The sequence below is a fragment of the Drosophila tropicalis genome, unplaced genomic scaffold (genome assembly GCF_018151085.1).
Source record: "Drosophila tropicalis isolate 14030-0801.00 unplaced genomic scaffold, ASM1815108v1 contig_443, whole genome shotgun sequence".
Classification (NCBI taxonomy): Eukaryota; Metazoa; Arthropoda; class Insecta; order Diptera; family Drosophilidae; genus Drosophila; species Drosophila tropicalis.
Window position 1 is genome coordinate 6,890,123 of NW_027172907.1, and position 23,082 is coordinate 6,913,204.

Here is a 23,082-nt window from a genome sequence, read left to right on the forward strand (position 1 = left end):
ACGCTTATTTTTTCTTTCTTTCGGCTCCAGTATCACTCTTTCTCGCTCGCTCGCTCTCTCTCCCCTTCTCTGTCACTCTGTCCAAATAAAATACGCCGAGAATTTAACATTTCAGAAAGCAGGAAAAAAAAAAAAAAAAACAGACATAGAAAGGCAAAAAGAATGGGCACTGGGAAGAGAGTCGAAGGAGGTGTTGGTCGGTAAAGGAGAGGCTACATGTGACGTATTTCTCTAGAGCCTCCACTTGAAGTCTTCTCGGTTCGTTCAAGTAGAAATGAAGGCGCCTTGGCGTGCTATTTTTAACAAAAATTTTTTTTAGGTTAAAATACTTTAGCCCAAGTGGCAGGCAGACACAACAGTGCCAGCAACACCAACGGCAGCAACAGCAACAGCAACAGCAATAGCTATATGGCGGCAGCATGAAGGAGATGTCAGTTGACTGAAGGCAAGGATGAAGAAACACACAAGCAGCAGCAAAATCTCAAAAGGCTGCTTGATGCCAAAAATAATGTATGTGTGTGCGTGTGAAATGTATATGCCACACACACACATAAGTGTTTTGGTGCGTGCGTGTGTGTGTGGGGCAAAAATTAAACCCAAATGCTAAGAAAATCCAAACCCATTCAAAGATCCTAAGCAATTTACACCAAATTCTATAGCATACTTTTAAGGATGCATAGGTTAATTATTTTAAATTAGCAAATTAGAAAAATTTAACATTATATAGGAGCAACTATTTGTTTATAAACCTTGTGATAATCTTTCATTAAATATATATTTTTTTTTTAATTTTTTAATTACATCAAACGTTGCCTGGTGCTAAAAACTGCTTGCAATGCTTGCCAGTTACATTCAGTCATTTCAAATTTCAACCAAGCGGTTTATTTTTTGTAGTTTTGGTCAAAAAGATGAAAATACACTCAGAGTCAAGTCAATTTCATGGCAATTAAAACAAGTGTTTATTAAGTTGTGCGCTATGAAGGGAAAGTTGTGTGTTGGCCAAAATGTTTACATAAGTTGAAAAGTTATTAAGCTCAAATTTTGTAAGCCAACTCAGTTAATTTATCATAGAGCAACACCAACTGAAAGTAAGGCAGTCTTTTGGGTTAAAAGTAACTGCAATGTAAATGTATTGTGTTTACATAAAACTCATTATATTTTGATAAATTTGATATATTGTAAAAGTGAGTAAAAAACGTTATAAAAATAAGCCCTTTTTCTCTCACTGTCTATCTCACTCTCTCTCTTTCTCTCAGTGTGTATCTTCAAAGCAGGACATTTCCTCTTAAGAGTCACTCAGCCAGACAACCCCCAAGAGCTTCAGTAGCAGCAGCAACCATCATGCTCCAAAAAACGCAACCAACTAACCAACTAAGCCAAGTGGCACACACACACACAAGTTAACAAAGTCAACAAGAAGAAATATATTCACACACACACACACAGACACGCACTGATATACTAATTAACAAGGGACAGTAGTTTTTTACAACAAAATAAGTGAAAAATGTGTGAAAAGCCTACGTAAAGTAGAGCAAAGAAATTAAGTTGAAAACTATACAAATTACACATACATACATATACTCTCACACATACTTATACACACTCAAAAATAAAGATTTTATTATATCACAAAGTGTTTAATTGATATAAAATATTAATTCAATTTTGCCAATCTTTGGCTTAGAAAAAGTTGTTTCTTGTTGAGAAAATCCCTTGAGATTTTATTATACCCTTAAAAATAAGAGAGTGAAAGGAGACATTTTATCTATTCTATTAAAAATTCTTCTTCATTGACTAAATCTGTCAACTTATTAAAGGGTATGGAGACTTCGTAGTTGGTTTTTGGGTACACTTTTTAATTAAATTTGAATTGAAATTCCTTTGCTTGCTGCAGTTTAGTTTTACCTTTTCAACTTTGACATTTGTCGAAATAACCTTTGCCCCCCTCTACTCTCTCTCTCTCTTCCGTTCCTCTTGCAAACCCTTTTCAACTCTCTTACTCTTTTGCTTCATTGACTGGTAGTTGATTAGTTGTACATCTGGCGTACACTATGCGACATATACATACATATGTATTTGCATATATGTATATCCTATCTTTATATACTATTTTTCCCCATTTATTTATTTTTTTTTCTTTCTCGTTCTTTTGGGTGGGGAGAGGCTACAAAATAATTACAGAGCCATGAAATTGGAATTGAAATGAATAGAAATGAAATGAAATGGCATGAAAATGGTTTTCGGTAACTATTTTTTTTTAGGATCTTTCACTTCTATATAGATGTATGTGTAGAAAGAGTTTTTCCGGCATTTTCTCGTTCACATTTTTTTTTTTTTTTTGTCTAAAATACAACATTAATTAAATGTTTTAGGGGACCGGACCAGCAGCAGCAGCAGAGAGAAAATGCTCAAAATTGCCCGCCCCTAAAATCACTTTTTATGTTAAATTTGCTGGAAAACTCTCAAACACACACACACAGGCACATCCTTTCACTTTGTGTGTGAGTGTGAGAACGGGCTTGGGTCAACATTTCAAATTGCAAATGATCAAAAACTTTGCCCATCATAAACGCCATTTTGTATATGTTAGCCAATATGGCGTCCCTGTACTTTTTCTGCCTTTCCCTGCCACTCCCCGCATAAATTTTCACTTTTTTAGTGAAAACTTTTCTCTTTTCTGCCGGGTTCTTTTTTTTTTTTTTTTTGTTTTTATTATTATTTTCGTTGGGTTTTCCGAGCAGCCCAGCTAATCGCAATATTTCCACATCAATAACAATTACCCAACAACAGCAACAAGCAGCAGCGGCAGCAGCAGCAAAAGGAAAGCCAAGCAAGATTTTTCCTCTCAATTTGCTGGACAAAGTTTTTTTTTTTTTTTTTTTTCGTTTTTTCTAGAAGTTAAAATTTAAATTTCCAACACTTAAAAAACAAACAACACACACACACACACACACACTTACACAGGGGCAACAACACAACAAAAATGTATGTCATGTATGTCACTTGCTTAATTAGGCCCCTTTTCCATCCATATAATAATGCATATTCATAGGCATAACAGGCAACAGCAACAACTATAACACGATTCTACACTATATAACCATGTCACGCATATGCCACACACACACTCACACACACACACAACACCACACAAAGAAAGAGAGAGCGAGTCCTTGAAAAAAAAAAAAAAACAGAAAGGAAAGCCAAATACGAATATACGTGGGCAAAAGGAATTTCATTTTAAGCTCTTTACATTCGTGTTGCTAAATTAATGGATATTTTGTGCTAACAATCAGTTATGAAAGTAAGTTAAAAACGATCTAGATTCTAGATCTAAATCATATGCTCGAATATGATGAATGTATGAAACATAGTAGACCTCAAAATTCGACTTATGTATTCTTACAGCTCAACCACAAAAAGCTATGTATTACTTGAACAAGATTAGAGATGATTGAGGAAGACTAAGCGATTTTATATGCTGATTTTCTGCCAAACTTTAAAATAACAGCAGTGGTAGATCCTCAAGGAGTGCAGTAAAAAACTTCGCTTTCCATTTTGCTTGACGTATACGTAATATTTCGTATGTTCTCTTATAACGTATACGAAGCGTTGATTGATATTTGAGATATCAGCACGATAATAAACACCAAAATGATCTATTCAAACAAATAAATTGCACATTTAAACAAAAATCAAGCTATCTAACTATCTATATACTTACGAATTTAAACTTATCATCGATTTCATGTATATCTGAATGTGAGAATGCTTTTCCCTGTCTACCATCTTCCATTTTAATTATCTTAAAAGTAACAAATCAGCAGGAAAAAATATACAAAACAAAAACTGCGGCAAAATTGCACAATACACAAATTGCACAAAAAAATAGGAAAGAAAAGATATATGTAGGTATACATACATATATATAAATAAAGAACCAAACGTAAGAAATCTCTTAAGGGTCTGTGCATTCTTGTGTATGTATATGTATGCATGTATCTTATGGGTTTTCCCTCTCTTCTTTTGTGGGGCATTTTGCCAATTCATTTTCACTTCCAAGTAAAATTAATTAGAAATCAACAAAATGAGCATAGAATAGAGAGAGAGAGAGAGAGCGAAAAAGGCAAAGCCAAAAGAAAAAGCCCATATATAAAATGTAAAAAGGCAACAACTATGCAAGTGACGACTAATCAAAATGAGATAGACACACTTGATACACTTTCTGTTTGAAATTAACTTAGCATAATGAGAATATAAGGATAAAGGATCGTAGCATACCAGTCAAAAAATATTGTAAAACTTCTAGAGAACTGTTATATACTCAAATTTATTTCACATAAATTTGCCAAGATTCTTTTCCCTTGGTTCATTTGCAGTTTCACTCGATAATAGATGTACCCATTCAAACTGAATACTCTCTCGTTTCAAACATTTTTCATTCTTGCCATGGCCAAGAAAAACCCTTGAAAAGCAGAGGAAAAAATAACACAAAACAATGAAAATGAATGAATAATATGAAAGGATTTTTTCAGCTGCCATTATGTTTTTTTGCTTTTTGTTGCTGTTGCTCATTTGATGGTTAATTGAAAATATTTTCGACTACGACGGACGAAGGCAGCAGCAACAGCAGCAGCGGCAACGGCAACAACAACAATAATCATTATTTTCTGATTTATTTCCATACACAGGGGCAAATTGAGTGTCATTATCATTTATACCAAGTCGAAAATCAACTTGCCTCAGCTGACCGAACACCGCACCTCGTTGCCCCACCCCGCTCATTTTTCCTGCCCGCTTAGTCAAATATTTGTATAATTTGTCTTTATTGTTCCAGTGCTCCCCCGCTACCCGCTCGCCCCACCATCCCTGATTCCTTCATCCATTTATCCCATGAACCACGTTGCAAGCGTCTATGTTACCCCAAACCAAATTGACATTAGGCACATTTGTTGCGGCGATTATCTGGGCAATCTTTAAGTGGACAAACAGCTGACGCTGCAATCTTTCTAACCATCCCCTTCCCCACGCCGTCTAATGGCACTGAAAGCAATGGTTAGGAGGCCATGGGTACTTGTGGTGGGGCAAACAGGAAATATGATGGAGGCCTGACATTTTCTGTTTCGTGCCATGTAATTTTCGGTTAAATGAAAGCAAATTATTATTCTTTTTTTTCCCCGTCTCTCCCTCTGTCGTTCTCCCTTTCTGTTTCTTTCTCTCGCCCTCTTGTTTTTATTTTATTTTGCTTCTTGTTTTCCCTCATTCTTTTTTGTTTTTCGGTGAGCAACAAATGTCTGGACAAACAAAACAAGTAAAGCGCAAAATGTGGGGCAAACTAATTTGACAAATTATTCTAAACGGGCGGAAGGAGAAGCTATCAAGTGGGAGAAGATATGAGAAATGCAAATAAGATTTGCGCAAAAGGAAACTTTTCAACAAAAACTACTCAAAAGATTTTTTAAAGATTTTCTTTCAGTCAGAATGTCAGAAGAGTTCCCCTGATACAATTATACTTCTCTAAATGTTGTCTACATTTTTCTATTAAATACAAATTCAGCAATTTGTCTGAAATAATGATTTGCTTTCGAGTTGGTTTGAACAATTGAAGACTCTTTTCATAGCGTTCTTCTATGCTCTGTTTAAGCGTTGGAGTACAAAGAAGTCATTAGAAGCATAATGAACTAGATAAAGACAAATTATCTTCTATGATAGCATCAAAATAGATCTTCTTTCCTTCTACTTTCTTCTTCTTTCATATCCTAAAGAGCTTGTCCAAACACGATACAAAATTGTTAAATAATATGACAGAGTTTCAATTCAAAAGTCTCAAAAGTCATGATGTCTTAGCCTAAGAATCTTGTTGACCTATCACGATCTTGGCAAAGATTAACCACACCTAATACTTAGTTATTAAGGAAATATTCTTGATGTCTTCAATTGGAGGAAAATGTTATTCCATATTTGAAGCAAGAAATAAAGTATTCGAATAGATCCAAGATTTACAATTATCAGTTATTATTACCGATTTGTATCCTTTGAACTATAAAAATTTCACAATTCTTCTAAAAATGTTGATGAAAGTTTAGTTTAGTTGGTTCATACGAGATAAATTTAAGGAAAAACAAAATTGTTGACTGACTTTTTAGCCTTAATTCAAATTCAGGTAAAAATCCAAAGACCATTAACAACAGGATAATCAATGATAATGAGATACAAGATACAAGAGATAAAAATTTACGTGGAAGGGGAGACGAGACAGTGAGGGTGAGGGAGAAGTTCTATCATCAAAAGCTAAACAAAACCAAAGACATGCCCCATATCCAACCAACCATCCGGACTACCACCCACCTACCTACCACCCTTGGAGCTGACGACACGCGTAATTATTTTAATATTTAATGACTTGAAAAAGAAGCAAAAATAAGAAAAAGAGGAGAATATTTGTTTCACTGTCTCTCTCGCTCTCTCTCTCTCTCATTTTTGTAGCAGGGAAATAGGCAACAGGCGGTATTTGGCACTCGGAAAGGAAAATTGTATGCAAATGAGACTACAGGGGAAAAAATAGGCTGAAGTAAGAGAAGGTCTAACACTGGTAAGACTGAAGAGTGGGGATTGTGGGGGGGGGACGACGACTTACCACTGGCACTGGTATCACACAGTAGACACAAGGATGCCCAACAGCAGCAGCGGCGGCAGTTGTTGGTTGCAGACCGTAAGCGGCGGCAGCAGCGGCAGCGGCGGCGTTAACGCACAGATGATCCGTTTTAAAGATTTTCGTTGGTGGCGGTTGGGCAATCAATGAGGCAGAGGCACTCGAGCAAGTATACAGCGACGTCGTGGTGGTGGTGCTGGTATTTAAGGGGCGATTCAATGTTGTTGTTGACTTGGCAACGCCTAAATTTCGTGTTGCTGTTGTCGATGATGTTGTTGATGTTGCTGCAGTTGCTGCTGTTGTTGTTGATGTTGCGGCTGATGGTGGTGGTGGTGGTGGCGGTTGTAGATTGAGGTTTGTCAAGGAATTGGATTTGGTGTCTAAACTGACCGAGGCGTTAGCCTTAGAATTTGTTATGGCCGCTGCTGCTGTTGTTGTTGCTGCTGCTGCTGCTGTTAATGCTAGTGTTGCCGGTGTGCTTGTTGCTGCTGTTGCTGTTCCTGTTCCTGTTGCTGATGTCAATTCTTTTTTCTCAATTAAGTTTGTTCCTGTTGCTGCTGTTGTTGTTGTTGTTGTTAGTGCAAAGTTTCCTTCTAGGTCCTTTTGCAGGTGCTGTTGCTGTTGCTGTTGTTGTTTCTGTGTTTCCTTGGGCCCAACTGTTGCCAATTCTTGAGCAAATTGCTGCTGCTGCTGTTGTTGCTGCTGTTGCTGTTGCTGCTCTTCGTACTCTTTGTTATTGAAATTATTTAGTTTCAATGTTGTTGCAGGCAACGGTGAAGTTTTTCTCTTGATTGACGCAATTTTAATGGCTTTTCTTCTAAGCAAGGTTGAATGAATTTATAATTCTCAAGAAACGACGCCTTGTCTTTTAGTGTTTTCTCTTAATATATTACTTTCTACTTGTTTAATATATTATTTTTATAATTTATACTAGAGACTGATTATTTTTGGTTTTTGTATTTTATTTTAATTTTTTATTTATTTCTTGTGTTTTTTTTTTGTTTTAAGGAAAATTAGAGTTTGACTAAAGCACACAGAGATTTTGGTTTTTGGGTTTTGGTATTTTTACCTTCAACAAGCTAAGCTTTTCTTTTTAGTTTATTTTGCTAATTTTTGGTATTTTTTTTTTTAAATTTAAGTTTTTGTTTCTTTTTTTTTTATTTTATCTTCAGATTTTGTTTATTTTATATATTTTGTTATTGTCTACTTTTTTTTAGTTAAATATTAAAATAATACTGCAGTTTTATTTTTATTGGTGTTTTGTTTTTAAGAGTTTTAAACTCGAAATTTTAAATGATCTTTCAACTATTTTTGTTTAGTATTTTTGAATCTAGTATATTTCAACTATTTATAGTTACTTTTAAAGTTATTTATTTACTAGTTCTAATTTTTTCCAAAACTTTGTTTGTTTTTAGTATTTTTGCACTTTTTTGCAAGTTTTTGAGATGATTTTTAATACTTTAGTTTTTTTTCTAGTATTTTTTGGTAGTTTATTTTCTTTTCACTTTTATGCTTAAACCTTTGAAGTTATAATTTTTGTTTTAAGAGATTCTTTGTTGTATGTATTTTGTTTTAGACAATTTCTCGTTTTAAAAACTTTGAATTCAATTGTTTTAAGACTTTTGGTTTTGGTATTTTCCTTTTTTTATGTTTTTTTTTAGTATTATCAGTATTTAACGTTCAACTATTTTGAAGTTCTTGCTATTATGGTTATCTATTGTTTTGACAATTTCGACTTGAGTTTTTCTTGTTAGACTTTTGAGCACAGAATTTACTTTGAATGTTTTCGTATTTTAGGTAAATAATACTGCTATGATCTTTTATTTTAGATAGACAGACAACTTCAACTTCCTCTTCCTTCTGGACAGAATATTACTGAAATCTCTCGCTTTAATTTTCGCGCAAAACTCTTGCAAAAACAACAACACTCACTGATTAAAATTCGACAACTTTTCGAAAATATTCAAAAAAAAAAAATATTTAAAAAAAATTTATGGTATTTTATGTAGGAATTTTTTTTTTTTTTTTTTTTTTTTTTGCTTTACTATTTAAAATAAGATGAAATTTTGTTTGCACTTTATTTTCTCTTTTTTTTTTGGTAATTTTTTTATTTAGCGGACTTTTTAAAAATTGTGTTGCTGGGATATTATTTCGAATTTGATTTTTTCTTACTTCTTATTTTGCGTAAAATGAAGGGAAAAGAGGCAGGCGTTTTCTCTAAACTTAACTTGACAATTGTCGAATGGATTCTGAATTTCTCATTGAGTAAGGTTTGCCGTTGGACTGGCCGGCAAAAAGATTCGGTTTCGTTTCATTTCGTTGGGTTTCGGTTACGATTCGGTTTCGGTTTCACACTCATTTACAGATTCCACAAGCCAACGCATGCGCCCGATGGGCTATTCAGCAGAAAACATATCCTGCATACAATTCTCGTCCTCGCAGTGTAGTGGATTGTATGTATGATATGGATGATGGTTGTTTATTTGTTGTAGGTTGCATGTTTTGTAGAATTGTGGGCTTTGGGTTTGTTGTTGTCCACCAATTGAAATGCATCTCAAAGCCTACGAGGCCGACATGGAGTAGCCGCAATTACCTTAACAACTTTGCTTTGTTGTTGGTAATTGTCAACATTGAATTTAATCAGAAATTTCTACGTGGTCAAGTCAATTCTTCTTCGTATTGCATCTTGTCCCTGCCCATCTTGTTAAAGGAAACTAAAGGAGAACTCAAATACTCACAGCAAATGAAGTATTTCATTTTGGTTCTTTGTTTATTCGTTAACTAAAAACTTTAACTAGAAATGGTTGAGAGAACGAAAAATAGACAAATGGTAAAAACCTTTTGCGATCAATTTAGCGCCCCTATTGATCAGTTTTTCTCTCATACAATTGAATATCTTATTATGTATACGCAAGAATAGCTGCATTTCTCTCGTATAACGGTTGAAAATATGTAAAACAAGTCTTATACTAGACGAGTCCATTGTATAGAAAATTTTGCCGATCTAATCGAACAATTTTTGCTGATGCTTTATGGAAATGAAATCAATATTTTCGTATTGAGAACAGATAACAAATAAATTTCACAGAAAACCTTATCGCAAAAACTGCAATTGCAATGACAAAATGCAAATATGTATATATTTTAATCAATAGTTTAATATTTAAATCATTGCGCTTTCAAATCTTATTCCAGTTGGACGTGGTCAAGCTTTGACATATTCTCTTAAATGCATCTACAACGTGTTCTTTCACTTTGTGTTTTCATTCTCCTCTCTGGATTTGAAAATGTAATTTCAACATCTTCTTGGTTGGATGACAATGGAGTAAGTGAAAAAATATTAAAAGTGCTAATGTGAATCACATTCTGATTAATAAATCTACATATAGTCTGGCAGATCTCCAGATGGCGAGGAAGATCTATATGGATCTTATTGCCAAAATTGCCAAGCTTATAAATCCAAGTTATATGAATATCTACGGGCAATTGAACAAAATCAAAAGGTTCTAAGTACGGAGCATTATGAATTAAACCATAGATTGGCAATGATGGACATGCGTTTTAGAGATCAAAATAGTGAGCTTAGTAAAACCATTGAAGGTCTACGTTTAAGCAATGAATTTTTACTTAAAATTCTTCTTGAACCATTGCGACAGTTGAAAAATATGACAAAAGCAATAGGAACTCAAGCGGAAGTCGAGTTGAAGGACAATTTAACGGGCACGGGATGCAAAGGCCTCTCATCGGGAATTCATAAAATTAAAGTTCCTGGACTTGAGCCATTTAATGCGCTCTGCAATGCAGATATTCAAGGAGGCGGATGGATTGTAATACACAAACGATTCGATCGTAGTGAAAGTTTTAACAGAAGGTGGTCAGATTTTAGCCATGGTTTCGGTCAAATAAATGGCGAATTTTTCATAGGCCTTGAACAATTGCATCGCATTACCAACTCAGAACGTTATGAACTTCGCCTACATCTTACAGATTTTGATGGAACTGTCGATTTTGCTAGTTATAATAACTTTTCGATTGCCAATGCCAGCAATGACTATGCTCTAGAATCGTTGGGAGATTTCCTTGGTACAATTGATAATCGTATGCAATTTGTTTTAAATGGCAAATTTTCGACATTTGATCACGATACCGATGCATTTGATGCATTTAATTGTGCATTGAATTATAGTGCCTGGTGGTTTAACAAAAACTGTCTTGGACCGTAAGTATTTATGCAATTAAGAATTAAAATTATATTCTATTTTCGTTCTTTCACCAATTAGCAAATTGAATGGGGTACATTATAAAAGGCGATTCTCTGCATCGGACAGTATGAGCTGGGATGGAAATAGTGCCCTCAACGCGGTTCAAATGCTTATTCGTCCAATTTCTAAAGTTGAAAAATAATTATAATTTCAACGTCAAAGAAAACGCAGTTTTTAAAAACGATCTAATAATAGATTTATCTAACATCAAATGTTTAATAAATTTATTTTCTAAATAAAATCTTATATATTGTGCAATTAATTGCTAAAATTGGTTTAGATTTATTCTTAGCTTATAAAAAATGTATGTTCTTCAACTGGCCTAGAAAGACGGTCGAGAGACCTTGGAAGACAATCTTCGATCTCATCCGATAATGAAGAAACCAAAAAGAGGCAATGGCATAAATGTAACCTTCAGAAATGATTAATGAAGATTTAAAATTAAGATTTATAGTATCAAAAACTCTTAAAAAACAAAGACGACTTGGCGTTTAAATGCATTTCTATATGAAAATATAATGTGTTATATGTTTAGACGAAAATTTTTCACCTATTAAAAGCTGATTTTAATTTAATTTAAGCGCAATAGAAAAGTAAAAGGAAAAACATTTCCTTTCATTCATTCATTTGTTTTTTTTTTTTTTTTTACATTTTAGGTACAATAATAATAATAATAATAAATGACAATGACAAAAAAAAAAAAAAAAAAAAACCCCATCCCAAACTTAAGAAAAAGCAGAAACGACTAGAGAGGAGCAGATGTCAGGAGGAGGAGATGAAAAAGTCACAAACTATGCTGCTTAGCCAGCTTGCTGACTGACTGTGTTTACAATATTTATACCCATTGAAAGGATCAAATAAGGGCGTAGTAGGCTATTAATAAGTTGTAGATTTTGAAATTTTAATATTTACATATGAAACAACTTCATAGGATCAGTTGCATAGCGAAAACAATGATCAAGTCCTGCTGTTTGCTTGTTTCACTTGTTATAGGGTATTCCAGATGAATGTATGAAATTTGTTGTTGCCTCTTTTTGTATATACAAATTGTTGTTGTTGTATGTTTTGATGTGGTCTGCATTCCTTGAAAGCTGTTTAAATGGAACATCCCAAACCTTAACCAGAGAGAAAAAGCAGCAGCAGCAGCAGCAGCAACAGCAACGCCTAGGCGCGTCTGTTGGCCATTAAAAAAGTAGACGAGAATGATGATGGTCTACACAAAGCGAACTAAAAATAAGTGAACAAAAAATAGGTTGAGGTAAACGTGGAGGTGGACATGAAAAAGATGAAGAAGGAGGAGGAGAAGGAGGAAAAGGAAAAGTGGTAACATAGAGAGGAGAGGAAGAAGTAGGTTGTTGCCTAAAAACCTACCTAACTACTACACACCAACGGCACATAGTGCGACTTTGAATAGTTTATTACGTATATACATACATATATTTTACATAGTATATAATAATAATATTTAGAATTTGTCTGTTTCTCTCTCCCTCTCTCTATCAGGCTTTGTGTAAACCCAAATATAATTCCATTGAAATCACTATAGAGAAATTAGCTAGATGTAGTAAGGTAGCTAAGCCTTTTGCTTTTTGGTTAAGAGACATCTCGTCTCTACTCTTGCAATTGTCAGCAATTGATGGAGACGGTATGCAAAGGTGGGGTGGTAAATGGTGGCTAGGGGCTGGTGGGGGGGCGGAGGGAGAATGTGGTGGTATAGAAAAACGAAATGAAATCCATATCATTGCCAGAATAGAAATAGCAGCAGCAATTTTCCACTCAAATGATTTCTGCCTGGCTTTGCCTGCGTATGACACATGTCGATTGCAGCCATCAGTGGCGCCTCCTAGCAGCAGGCAGCAGCAATAGCAATGGCAATTGCTTGCCGCAAAACCCATCTGCCCTCTGCTACTACGGTGGCATACCGCCGCAGTTGCCCATCAGAAATCATCTGCGATTTGAATGAATTTGACTGAGTATGGTACGGATGGTGAGTGTGAAGGAGCGAAAGCGAGTGTTTGGAATTAGAGAATGTGGAAGTGAGTGAATGTTAGTGAGTTGCTGCTTGATTGCTTGATTGATGCATTGAGCATTTGATTGATTGACTCAGGCTTTGTTGGCCATTGTTGATTGCCCCCGAACAGAAAAATGTTGGCACATACACAAACATAATACATATCCACTTATTTGTTAGACCTACATAATTTGAAAGATTAAACAAAAGGCAGTCAATTGAAATACTTTTCTTATGAAATACTCATTTGTACAGCCGATCTTGCCGCTGATGATCACTTTCATGAGATTAACACGGCATGAAATCAAGTACGGATCTAGAATATTTGTTGGCAACGATCTGATTAATGAATTTTGTCTGTGCTCTTTAGGTTTTCTATTTAAATTACCATAAATAACTTCGAAACACTTTAGAGTATTACAATGTTGTTCATTGCCATTGCTAAATAAAAAGTATATTCTTGTTTTTTCAATTCCATTGTATTACTCTTTATTTTGCTTGTGTTATTATAAGTTGTTTTTTTTCCCACTGTTCGTTTGTGTTGATTTTAGATTTGTATTTAGTCATGCAGAGAAAATGTTTATTTGTTAAAGGTTTAAAACTTTTCGTTCGCCAGAAGAACAAAATTATATAAGTTATGTATATAAGAAGAAAACCCACCATCTAATCACAAACCATTTTTAATCAGCTATTAATATTTGATATAATAACTGAATCCAACCAGATTTTTATAGCCGTTTTGAAATCTCAAAGTATAAGTAATTATTGCTTAGATCTCTAATTCAAATCTTAAAAAGGAATTTACTATTTATGATATACATATGTATGTATATGTACAATAAATACAGTGTTATCTTAAAAGAAGAGATCTCCAACATTGAAATCAACCAAAGGTAAATCTACATTCATATGATCGAAAAATGTATCCTTTTTGATTGTAATGGCAATAAATGAGTTAAAACTCGTAGTCTAAACAATTACTTTTGTTAACTCAAATCAATATTGATAAGTATGTTGGTGTTCGCTTCATTAAAGTATTAAGCAAGTGAGAAGTGAGGGGTCGGGAAAGGGAATGATGAAGGCTCAACAATGCAGTTGTAAATATTCAATAAAATTTCATTTTTATTTATTTGCAGTTACAGCAATGCCAAAACTGGCGCAGTGTTTTGACCTGAACGTACACTATCAGTATGGAATGCCAAATGATTCATAAAATAATCATTGCACTTCAGGTGAAATTCACCATAAACGTTTATCTGGCATTTAGATTAGACGCTTGTGATTTCTTGAGAAGTTACATATATAGATTTCCTAGAAATTGCGATTAGAATGTACTTACATTTGCATAATTCTGAGATCGCGGCATTTGCGGTGGCAATTGTTGAGAATTATTTGCTGGTCCTCTCAAAAGGCCCCCTGGCCCACCGATTCCAGTCATTTGCTGATGTTGTTGTTGCTGCTGCTGCAAAGGCGGCGCCGGACTGTAACGTGGATGCATTTTCCACTTTTTTTTATTTCGATTTATTTATTATATTGAAAAGAAACAAAATAAACACTCGCGTTTTCTAAAAACTGAAAAGAAAAGAAAACAGAAACGAAAATTGAATAAGAGAAAGTGAGTTGGAGCAACGTATCTTTATGAGAGGGAAATACATGTTATTTTGGGAGTAGTGAAATCTGTCTTGAAAATTGAATGAAATATTACAGTCTTAAACAATTTTACGACCCAAAGAAGACATACACTAGAGACTAAAAATAAAACGAACAAAATTAGATTATATTCTGTTGTAAGAATTAATTGTTTATGTGGAAACTCATTGAATGATTTTGGCTTAGAAGGACCTGCTGTGGGTTCATTTCTATACGTTTTTGAAGTTTAGTTTTACTTTGAATCTATAACCAGTTGAATAATCCATTTGTGATGCTTTCTAGCACTGAAATTGGCGTGTTTCAACACTAACAAGAGATTGGCTTACATACTGTTATTTGTGATACCTTCCAACACTGAGTTTGGTGGCATGCTTCAACACTGATAGAAACGAATCAGAAATGCCACATTTAATACCATAATTTGATGTGTAGCTGCACTGCTTAACCAGCAGGGCTGCATTTAACACTGCGCACTGCTTGCCTAGACTGCAGATCCATGGAAGCAGTGCAAATGTTTTGAATTTAGCATGCAGTGCAATTTACATCTCTAATTCTTAATTAGACCAGACCATTTGTTCACACATTTCCAGTTGTTGTTTTGTGTGTTTTTTTGTCAACTAATTTGCAATTAATATATGCAAAACACTTGTGTCCATTTATTTGCAACTTTGTGGCACATTTTCGTTTAGAAAAGCTCCTCGAGTTATTTTAGCATCCTGCTATTCCACCTACCCCGCTACCCACGTACCACCCTCCCTACCACCCACTTGCACACTGGTTGCAACATGTCTCATTGCATGAAGCATTAAAAATAGCTCATAGCTAAGTTTTTTTTTTTTTTTTACTTTTTGTATTTTGTTTTCTTTGCCTTTTTGGTTTATTTTTACGTTGCCAGACATGCAAAATTTATTAATGCAAAAATTGGGGCAACGGAATTTTTGTTTGACTATTTTTTTTTTTTTTTCTATTTTCTTGCCCGATTTCTGTAATTTAGTAAAAAATTTTGCTTAATTTTTGTGAATTGATATATTTTTTTGAACTTATTGTTTATGTTCTAAAAGAAAATGAAATTTGTTGCTTTGCGCTAAGCAAGGACGATGACAGCTAGAGAGAGAGAGAGAGAGACGGTAAAAGGAGAAGTTTAACTGACAGTCGAGAGCAAAGGAAAAGGAGAGAAGAAGAAGAGCACAAGCGACCGGCAAATGCAAAGACAATACAACAAGTGAGCAAAACGAAACTTTAATTTTTTTCTTTATACCAAATGTCAAAAACAAAAAAAAAACATTGATACCAAATAAATAAAAATTATACTAAATAAGACAAAAATCAAAAATAAGACTATAAGCTGAAAACATTTGAATAATCAAAAAGATATTTTGAGAGAGCGAGTTTTGGCTCCATCATACCCTGTAGATGTTTAAGGGTATGTAAAGTCAGTATAAAGAACTGAAGAAGAGTTTAAGGAATTTTAAACATTGTTAAATCAGAAATAAATATTTAGAAATCAGAATCGATGCCTCTTATGATGACTTTATGTTTCAGTTCACCAGCTACATCTACATTTAAGTCTTTCTTTAGGGTTTTTTTGATTTAAATCACCATTAATGTCCGTTTCAACAAGTCTTAGTCCAATTACTACTACTCAAGTTTACGCCTAATATAAAACTTGACAGTTCCGGTGTTTTTTTTTAAATTAAAGTAGTTTCTAACGACGTGTATGACTAGTTGAAGCTTTTTAACTACTTTAGGCAACTTGAAGTACTTCTTCCTTGGAAAAAACTTCGAAATATTGACAAATACTATTCAATATTTCAACAAATTCTACAGGGAAAGTCCGTAGCTTAATTACCAGTAACTCTCTTTGTGGAGAAAAAGAAGTACTTGACAAACTTTGAGAATTCATTTATATTTAAGTTGGCAAAAAGAATCTAAGAATCCTCGTTTACACACTTATATTCTACTAGGGTATAGACAAGTCGTTGCAAAAGGCAATTCAATCATTGGCTGGGCTCTCAATGTGTCTGCTTTTGTTTTTGCGGCATTTGTGTTTGCGCTCTTTTGGCTCTCACTGTAAGTGCACTCTCAATTGTTCTGGTCTTCGCTCTCTCTCTCTCGCTCACGGTCTGTCGTTTGCTACATTTGGCCCCAAGTTTTTGCTTTTGCTTAGCTTATTTATGTAGTTTATTTTCTTTTTGGTTTTCTTTTTTTTTTTTGCCTTTTTTTTTTTTTTTTTTTTTTGATTGTTGTTTTATGCAATTTCAAATTCGCACCTACTACCAGAAGAGGAAGAATGAGGAGAATTAGCAAACAGAAGCAGCAGCGGCAGCAGCAACAGACGTACGTACGAAGAAGAAGAAGACGGTGCGACGACGTCGACGACGAAAAGTCAGCAGCAAGCAGTTGTATGAAGAAGAAGAGTTAAATTATTTTCTATATCGAGTGCAATGACATTGCAATAACAACAGCGACAACAACAACAACAACAACTTCACTTCGCTTTCAATTAGCTGAAAGCTGCAAATTTTTGTTACGACAGAGGAGCAGCGCACACAACAACATAAACGATTGACTACTGATTGTGAACGCAGCGGTGACGGCGGCAGCAACGAGGAGTGGAGGACGGGGCAAGAATGTGGGGGAAGGTTGGGGGGGGTGACAAGCAATGGCAATGTTTGTGAGGGGCTTCCAAAGGTTGTTTAATTGTTGCTTTTTGCCAACATTTTCTGTTCTGTTTTTTGTATTTTATTGGAATTCTCATACACACACTCACACACACACACAGAGGTAGAAAGTGGTTTCACCTGTAGAAAATGTTGTTCGGCTTGACTTTTGCTTTTTCCTTTCGTTGCCAAATTTCGACTACGAAGCAACAACAACAACAACGAAAGCAGCAGCAACAGGAACAACAACACGCAGATGATAATAACAATAATAATAATAATAATAATGCTGATGATGCAGTAGTAGAAGAAGAAGAACAACAACAACAATAATAATAATAACAACAACCGAAAAAAAAACAGAAAAAAACTGAATTTAGTTTCGTTTAACGCTTCTTTTTTCCTTTTCGTTGGGCAAAAATTGAAAAAGTGAATTTTGGTTTTCAATTTATTTGATTTTGTTTTTCTTGTTGTACAAAACGACGGCACAATAACAAAAAAAAAAAGTGGGAAAATATTATTAAAAAACGGTTTGCGCGCAGCCCAATAAAAATTATAAACCAAAACCGACAGCGGACGACGACAAAACGACGATGAGAAGAATCGCGCGATGAGAATGAGAAGTGAAAAGTAAAGGCAAAAGCAAAAGCAAAACCAGAGAGCAGTACGCTCTCGCTCTCTCATATTCACATGCTGCTTTTAAGGCTTGCCGGCTTTACACTCACTCTCTCTCTCGCTCTCGGTCTCGATGTCATGGCATGCTCATTTGTTCAAACATATAAATTTAAATAATTAACTAAAATGAAAATAGCAAATCTGCTTCTTCTTCTTCTTCTTACTTCTATGTTTTTGTTGAAATTGAATTGCACAAAAGAAGAGCAACAACAGCAACAAAAACAACAACACATGCCTCAACTGTTAGCCAGAGTGACGTAGTAGCGAGCTTTTTGACAAGCTTTTACGGTTAATCAGACAACAAGCAGGCTGGCAGGCAGGCAGGCAGGCAGGCCAGACCATGCCCGGCCAGGCATCAGCTGTTTTGCATTTTGCATTCTCTATGACGTATGCACAGTGGCACAAAACACATAATTTATATATTCAAAAGGATTAATTAGAGAAAGAATATAAAGCATAAGTTCTTGATCAAAGGTCAAGCAACCTTTTCATATGTCTAATAATTGGTTGGCCAATAGTATTTAGTTTACTGATCCAACAGGAGTTCTTATCTATATCATATGTAACTCTCCTTGCAGGAATCAACGAAAATTAAAACATTTTTATTTGAGTAGTCCTTAGAAAAAGAAATTAAATATGCTTAACAAGTTAAAGAACAAGCTCAAAAGAATTATTAATTTATCTAATTAGCAAATAAAGTTATTCAAAGTTACTTAAAACAATCATACGCCCTGTTGTTCGTCTATATTACGCATACGTAAATTACAGATTTGAACCATTTAGTTAATGTATAAGAAGTACTTACTTATGCATCAAATAAGTATGTACATATATACAAATTGGTCAAGAGATTTTTAACATTTTATGTATGTAAATTTTCCAACAATCATACGCCCTGGTGTACCGCAAAGTGTTGGGGCGCATATCGGTTTCTATTAGGAAATGGTCATCTAAGTAATTAATTGAATTTTGATTAAGATAGAGCTGGCAGTTCTTTAGCATATTGTCTATTAACTATTTGTCATTCACAAATTACACATTGAAATATTTAATAATAATTTGTCATCACAAAATCAAATATTTTCAGGTCCGACTAGTTAAGATAAGCCCTTAAGAGATTCTCAAAATCAACAACTTAGGAAGAAGTAGTCACAGTTTACGATTGACCAAAATGTTGTACGAATTTCTGCCAAGTCTGACACTTTGAATTATCGTTTACTTCTCTCACTCTCCGGCTTTATTTATTCTTTATTTTGCATTCATCTCTTGGCATTTTGATATCAGTTCCTAAAAAATCTCTCATTTTGGTTCATTACACAAAAATGAGCTGAGCCAAGCATACATATGTACATATATTTTTTCTTTGTATTCGGTGTGATATTTTTTCTGCATGCATATATAATTTAAATAAAATTAATATTCTCAACAAGTGCCGCAAATAAAAGTGCGACACCCACCACACCCACAGACTCACACCCATGTGCTCATACATACATATGAGTAAATACATAGACCCGTATTATCCTACAAACCAAGTTTGTCACATAACAAAAGGACTAAAAGGACTAAACAAATGATGCATGATGACGACTACGCAAACCAGAGTGCCAAAGTGTTCAATCACAACTACAAGATGGTTTATTTTTTGAATACCCTTTCTAACAAATGTACAATCTGATATTTAGTTTCTGATGCAGTTCGAGCCAAAAATCGTTATACCCGTTTTGGTAAGCATATTTATTTATATACATACACATATACATATGTAAACAGAATAAAATAAAATAATACCAACTCCCACACATTGTAGAAATCTACTTGCCCTTGTACCAACTTTTTGCAAACATACACACATACATATACATATGTATATAGGGAAGACAGTCTGTAAACAATGTTCCTTTGTCGCACCCCTCAACACCACCCGGTCGGGTCCTCCTTCACCCGTCGCAATGTCTTGCCATATGCCTACAACAAATAAATTACAATAACAACAAACGAAATTTGAAGAATGAGCAAAAGCAACAGCAAAAAAAAAAAAAAAAGGACACCAAATGAAATGGAACGCAGCCTGGGAACCAAAAAAAAAAAAAAGCATGCAAAGAATTTAAATTTATCTTAAATATGCAAATTTAATGACACTATCGAGATATGCAAATTGCGTAGCAGTAGCAACAAAAATAAAAGAAAAATTGACAAAGAAAAAAAAAAAAAATAAAAATAAGCAAAAGCTGATGCTGAAGCAGAATACGAAGAAGGACGAAACGAAAGCAAAAAAAAAAAAGGAAAAAAAAAACAGCAGAAAAGAAAAATGAAGCAAGAAATCAAAAATGCCAATACTCTCGAACACATCTCTAGAATGCGAGACTAGAGATGACAGCGTGAAATGATGCAGAGGGGAGTGGAGTGGAGTGAAGAGTATGGTACCGTGGTTAGTCCCGATAACGCCAATCACTTTTTATTTTTGCAGCCAAACTAAACGAAAACAAAGGATCAAAACTAAGATTATGTTTAAACAGATTGAATGTTTGGTTCAAATGAAGGAATGGAATGAATACATCCAAACGACATTTAATTAAATCAAGGATTTTGATTTGAATTAGTTTTCCAACTTTTGTAACACAATTTTGACGTTCCGCCTCCTTCCCGTTCCCGATTTTGAAGGAGAAAGAGAAAAAGAAATAAAAGACGTTGAAGATTTAGAGAAAATCGCATTTCCTTTTCATTCAGTTTCACTTTTAAGGAATAATATTTATTTAAGCTGCTCGAGATTCTAGTGTTGAAAAGTGGAACAATCGTGTAAAGCTTGAATTCAGTGTTGGGGAACGCTATTTTTTATTTGTCGCGTTATTTGACCGCACTGGCATCCAAATATTTCCCTCTATATTATAAAATCGAGGAATAGTCGTCTGACTCTGGCATTCTGAACTATTTTTATTCTATCAAATCAATGAATATTGTAGCTTAAGTACATATATTTACCAATAAATCAATAGTTTAATGATATTTATAATATTTTTCAGTTTGGAGAAATATCAATTTAACCTAAATTTTTAGAGAATCTCAAAAAAAAAAGCGTTCGAAGGTTTTAGAACACTCTTGTTTAAATTTCATTTCAAAAAGTGATCTATTTTGTTTTTGTTTTTTCTTAGTGAAGATATCGTTTAATTATCATCTCTAGCGTCTGGCCCCTTCCCCACTCTTCATATGCAGTGTTTCCACTTTCGCCTAAAACGCATGAAAAATAACATATTACGAAATGCTGGTCGAGAGGAGGCGACTCCCAACATTCAACACACACACACACGCACACGCACGCATACACACACACACACACACACACAGCATCTCTGCGGCCAAAATGACGACGCGTTGGTATTTTCATTAAGTTTGGCACCATTTTTCCCTCCTGTCCACAACCCCTCGACATTAAGCAACAAACTCCTCACTGGGGCTTTTTTTTTTGTTTTTTTTTGTTTTCTTCTTGCCTCGCCGCTAGAAGCAAAAATTCTTGTCGCGCACAATGTGAAGCATACAGAATAGAAAGAGAGAGAGAGGGATGCATGGAGAAAAAGGCACAGTAGAGGAGGAGTAGCCTGCTACGTGACCGTAAGCAATTTGCAGTATGAGAAGAGGGCGGGAAGGAGGCATCTCAGAGGCATCCGAGAGATACGAGAAGTAGAAAAAGATGATGGTACGATGTGGTGGTGGTGATGGTGGTATTGCCTCCACTGCGTAATCGCATCAAGAAAGTGAAATGTCAGCTGTTTCCATCATCTTTTTAGCCGAGGAGGCAGCAAGTCACTCTTTGGCGCTAGGCTTGGCCAAAATGGTATGGGGGATGGAAGAAGTTAAGCTGAGCTCCCTGGCATGTGACTGCCAGGAATTCAGGCTAGTTAAAAAAGAAAATATCTGTATGTATGTATGTATGTATGTATATAGACCAAGTTTTCCTAACGGAATGCATTGTATAGGTCACTGCGTAAGCCAACCAGCTGGACTTAAAACGTTGCTAGGAGGATTCTCCTTAACCTAACCCTCAACCATTTTACCCATTTTATTTTTTCCTTCTGTTTTTGCCTGCCTTGGCGCGTGATCTAAGCATAATTTATGACTTATGCTCCAATGTGAGGGGATGGTAGTGGGGCGGGCAGGAACGGTACAGATAACCTGACTTACTTGGCAGATTTTATTTGCTTTTTTACTACATTTTCAATCATAATTATTTTCATGTGCTAATCATCGTCAATGTCCATAAATTTCAACACAAAAAAGAAAAAAAACACTAAACAGTTTAATAAAATATCATTTTGGCAAAGAATTTTTATTGAATATGTTTCAATTCATCATCAATAGTTGACGTTGTTGTTGTTGTGGCCTAGTATATTGAACATTTCGCGTATCTGTGCAGTGGTTTTGCCCTTAATAAGATCGGCTACAGTTTTGCAGCTTCCATGAAATAGCAATAATATATCTAAATACTCGGAAGCCTTCATTATCTCAAAAAGTGTAACCAAATCCATTTTAAAGAATTCCACATCCCATGGACTTAGAGTCACAGTACATTCTGCTATGTCCTCTTTAGGGGGAACAGGTTCATCCTTGTGGTGTTCGGCCCAATTGAGAATTTTGGACAATATCTTTGAATGGACATTAGACAACGAGATGATGGCAGTTCCATTTTCCACTTCGCAGTCCAAAAGCATCTTTTGTATGGTGTGTGAACATCTAACGGTATATAAACTCACATCAAAGCTAACATCATCCAAAGTTTTTAGTTTTAATTGCCGCGTGATTGTACTCTGCATTTTAACACCAGAAAGAAGAGAGAGGAAAAACAACTTTGGTTTTTTTTTTCGTACCGTTCAATGTTTGATTTTGATAGCAAACTGATGACTGCCTAGAATAAAATTTGACAGAAAACGATTGGGTTACTCTAATGTCGATGCCAAATTTGATTTCAACTCCCATGAGAATGTAAAAATAAGTAGAGTGGCCAGATTTTCGTCAGAATAGTGAGGAGTCGGCACAATACACATCCCTCAAAGGTTCTAAGGGTTTTGACACATTAAAATAAAAGATGATGCCAGATCATCTTTCAATGGCCATGACTTTGAAGAAAGGAGTAAAGAAGCCAGACTTTTGGGAACTTAGCACCAAATTCGATTT

At 34.8% G+C, this 23,082-nt stretch overlaps 3 protein-coding genes across 3 annotated transcripts in view; 1 reads left to right on the top strand and 2 right to left on the bottom strand.

The window, feature by feature from the left end:
- The window catches only part of shep (alan shepard), a 147,044-nt gene extending 139,582 nt beyond the window's left edge, over positions 1 to 7,462 (bottom strand). The window contains exon 1 of the mRNA XM_068285802.1: positions 6,641 to 7,462. The gene's annotated coding sequence lies outside the window, so the exon portion shown is untranslated. The remainder of the gene's footprint in view (positions 1 to 6,640) is intronic.
- On the bottom strand, positions 213 to 9,231 carry LOC137574054 (AT-rich binding protein-like). The gene is made up of 3 exons (XM_068286161.1): positions 9,221 to 9,231; positions 6,641 to 7,472; positions 213 to 293 (listed from the first exon to the last, which is right to left on the bottom strand). The coding sequence occupies exons 1-3, from the start codon at positions 9,229 to 9,231 to the stop codon at positions 213 to 215; spliced, it is 924 nt and encodes a 307-aa protein (XP_068142262.1).
- A 607-nt stretch (positions 9,232 to 9,838) lies between these two features.
- LOC137574074 (fibrinogen-like protein A) lies at positions 9,839 to 11,179 on the top strand. The gene is made up of 3 exons (XM_068286185.1): positions 9,839 to 9,980; positions 10,045 to 10,874; positions 10,936 to 11,179. Exons 1-3 carry the CDS (start codon positions 9,885 to 9,887, stop codon positions 11,057 to 11,059), a joined length of 1,050 nt encoding a protein of 349 aa, XP_068142286.1. The 5' UTR covers positions 9,839 to 9,884; the 3' UTR covers positions 11,060 to 11,179.
- Positions 11,180 to 23,082: the final 11,903 nt, after the last annotated feature.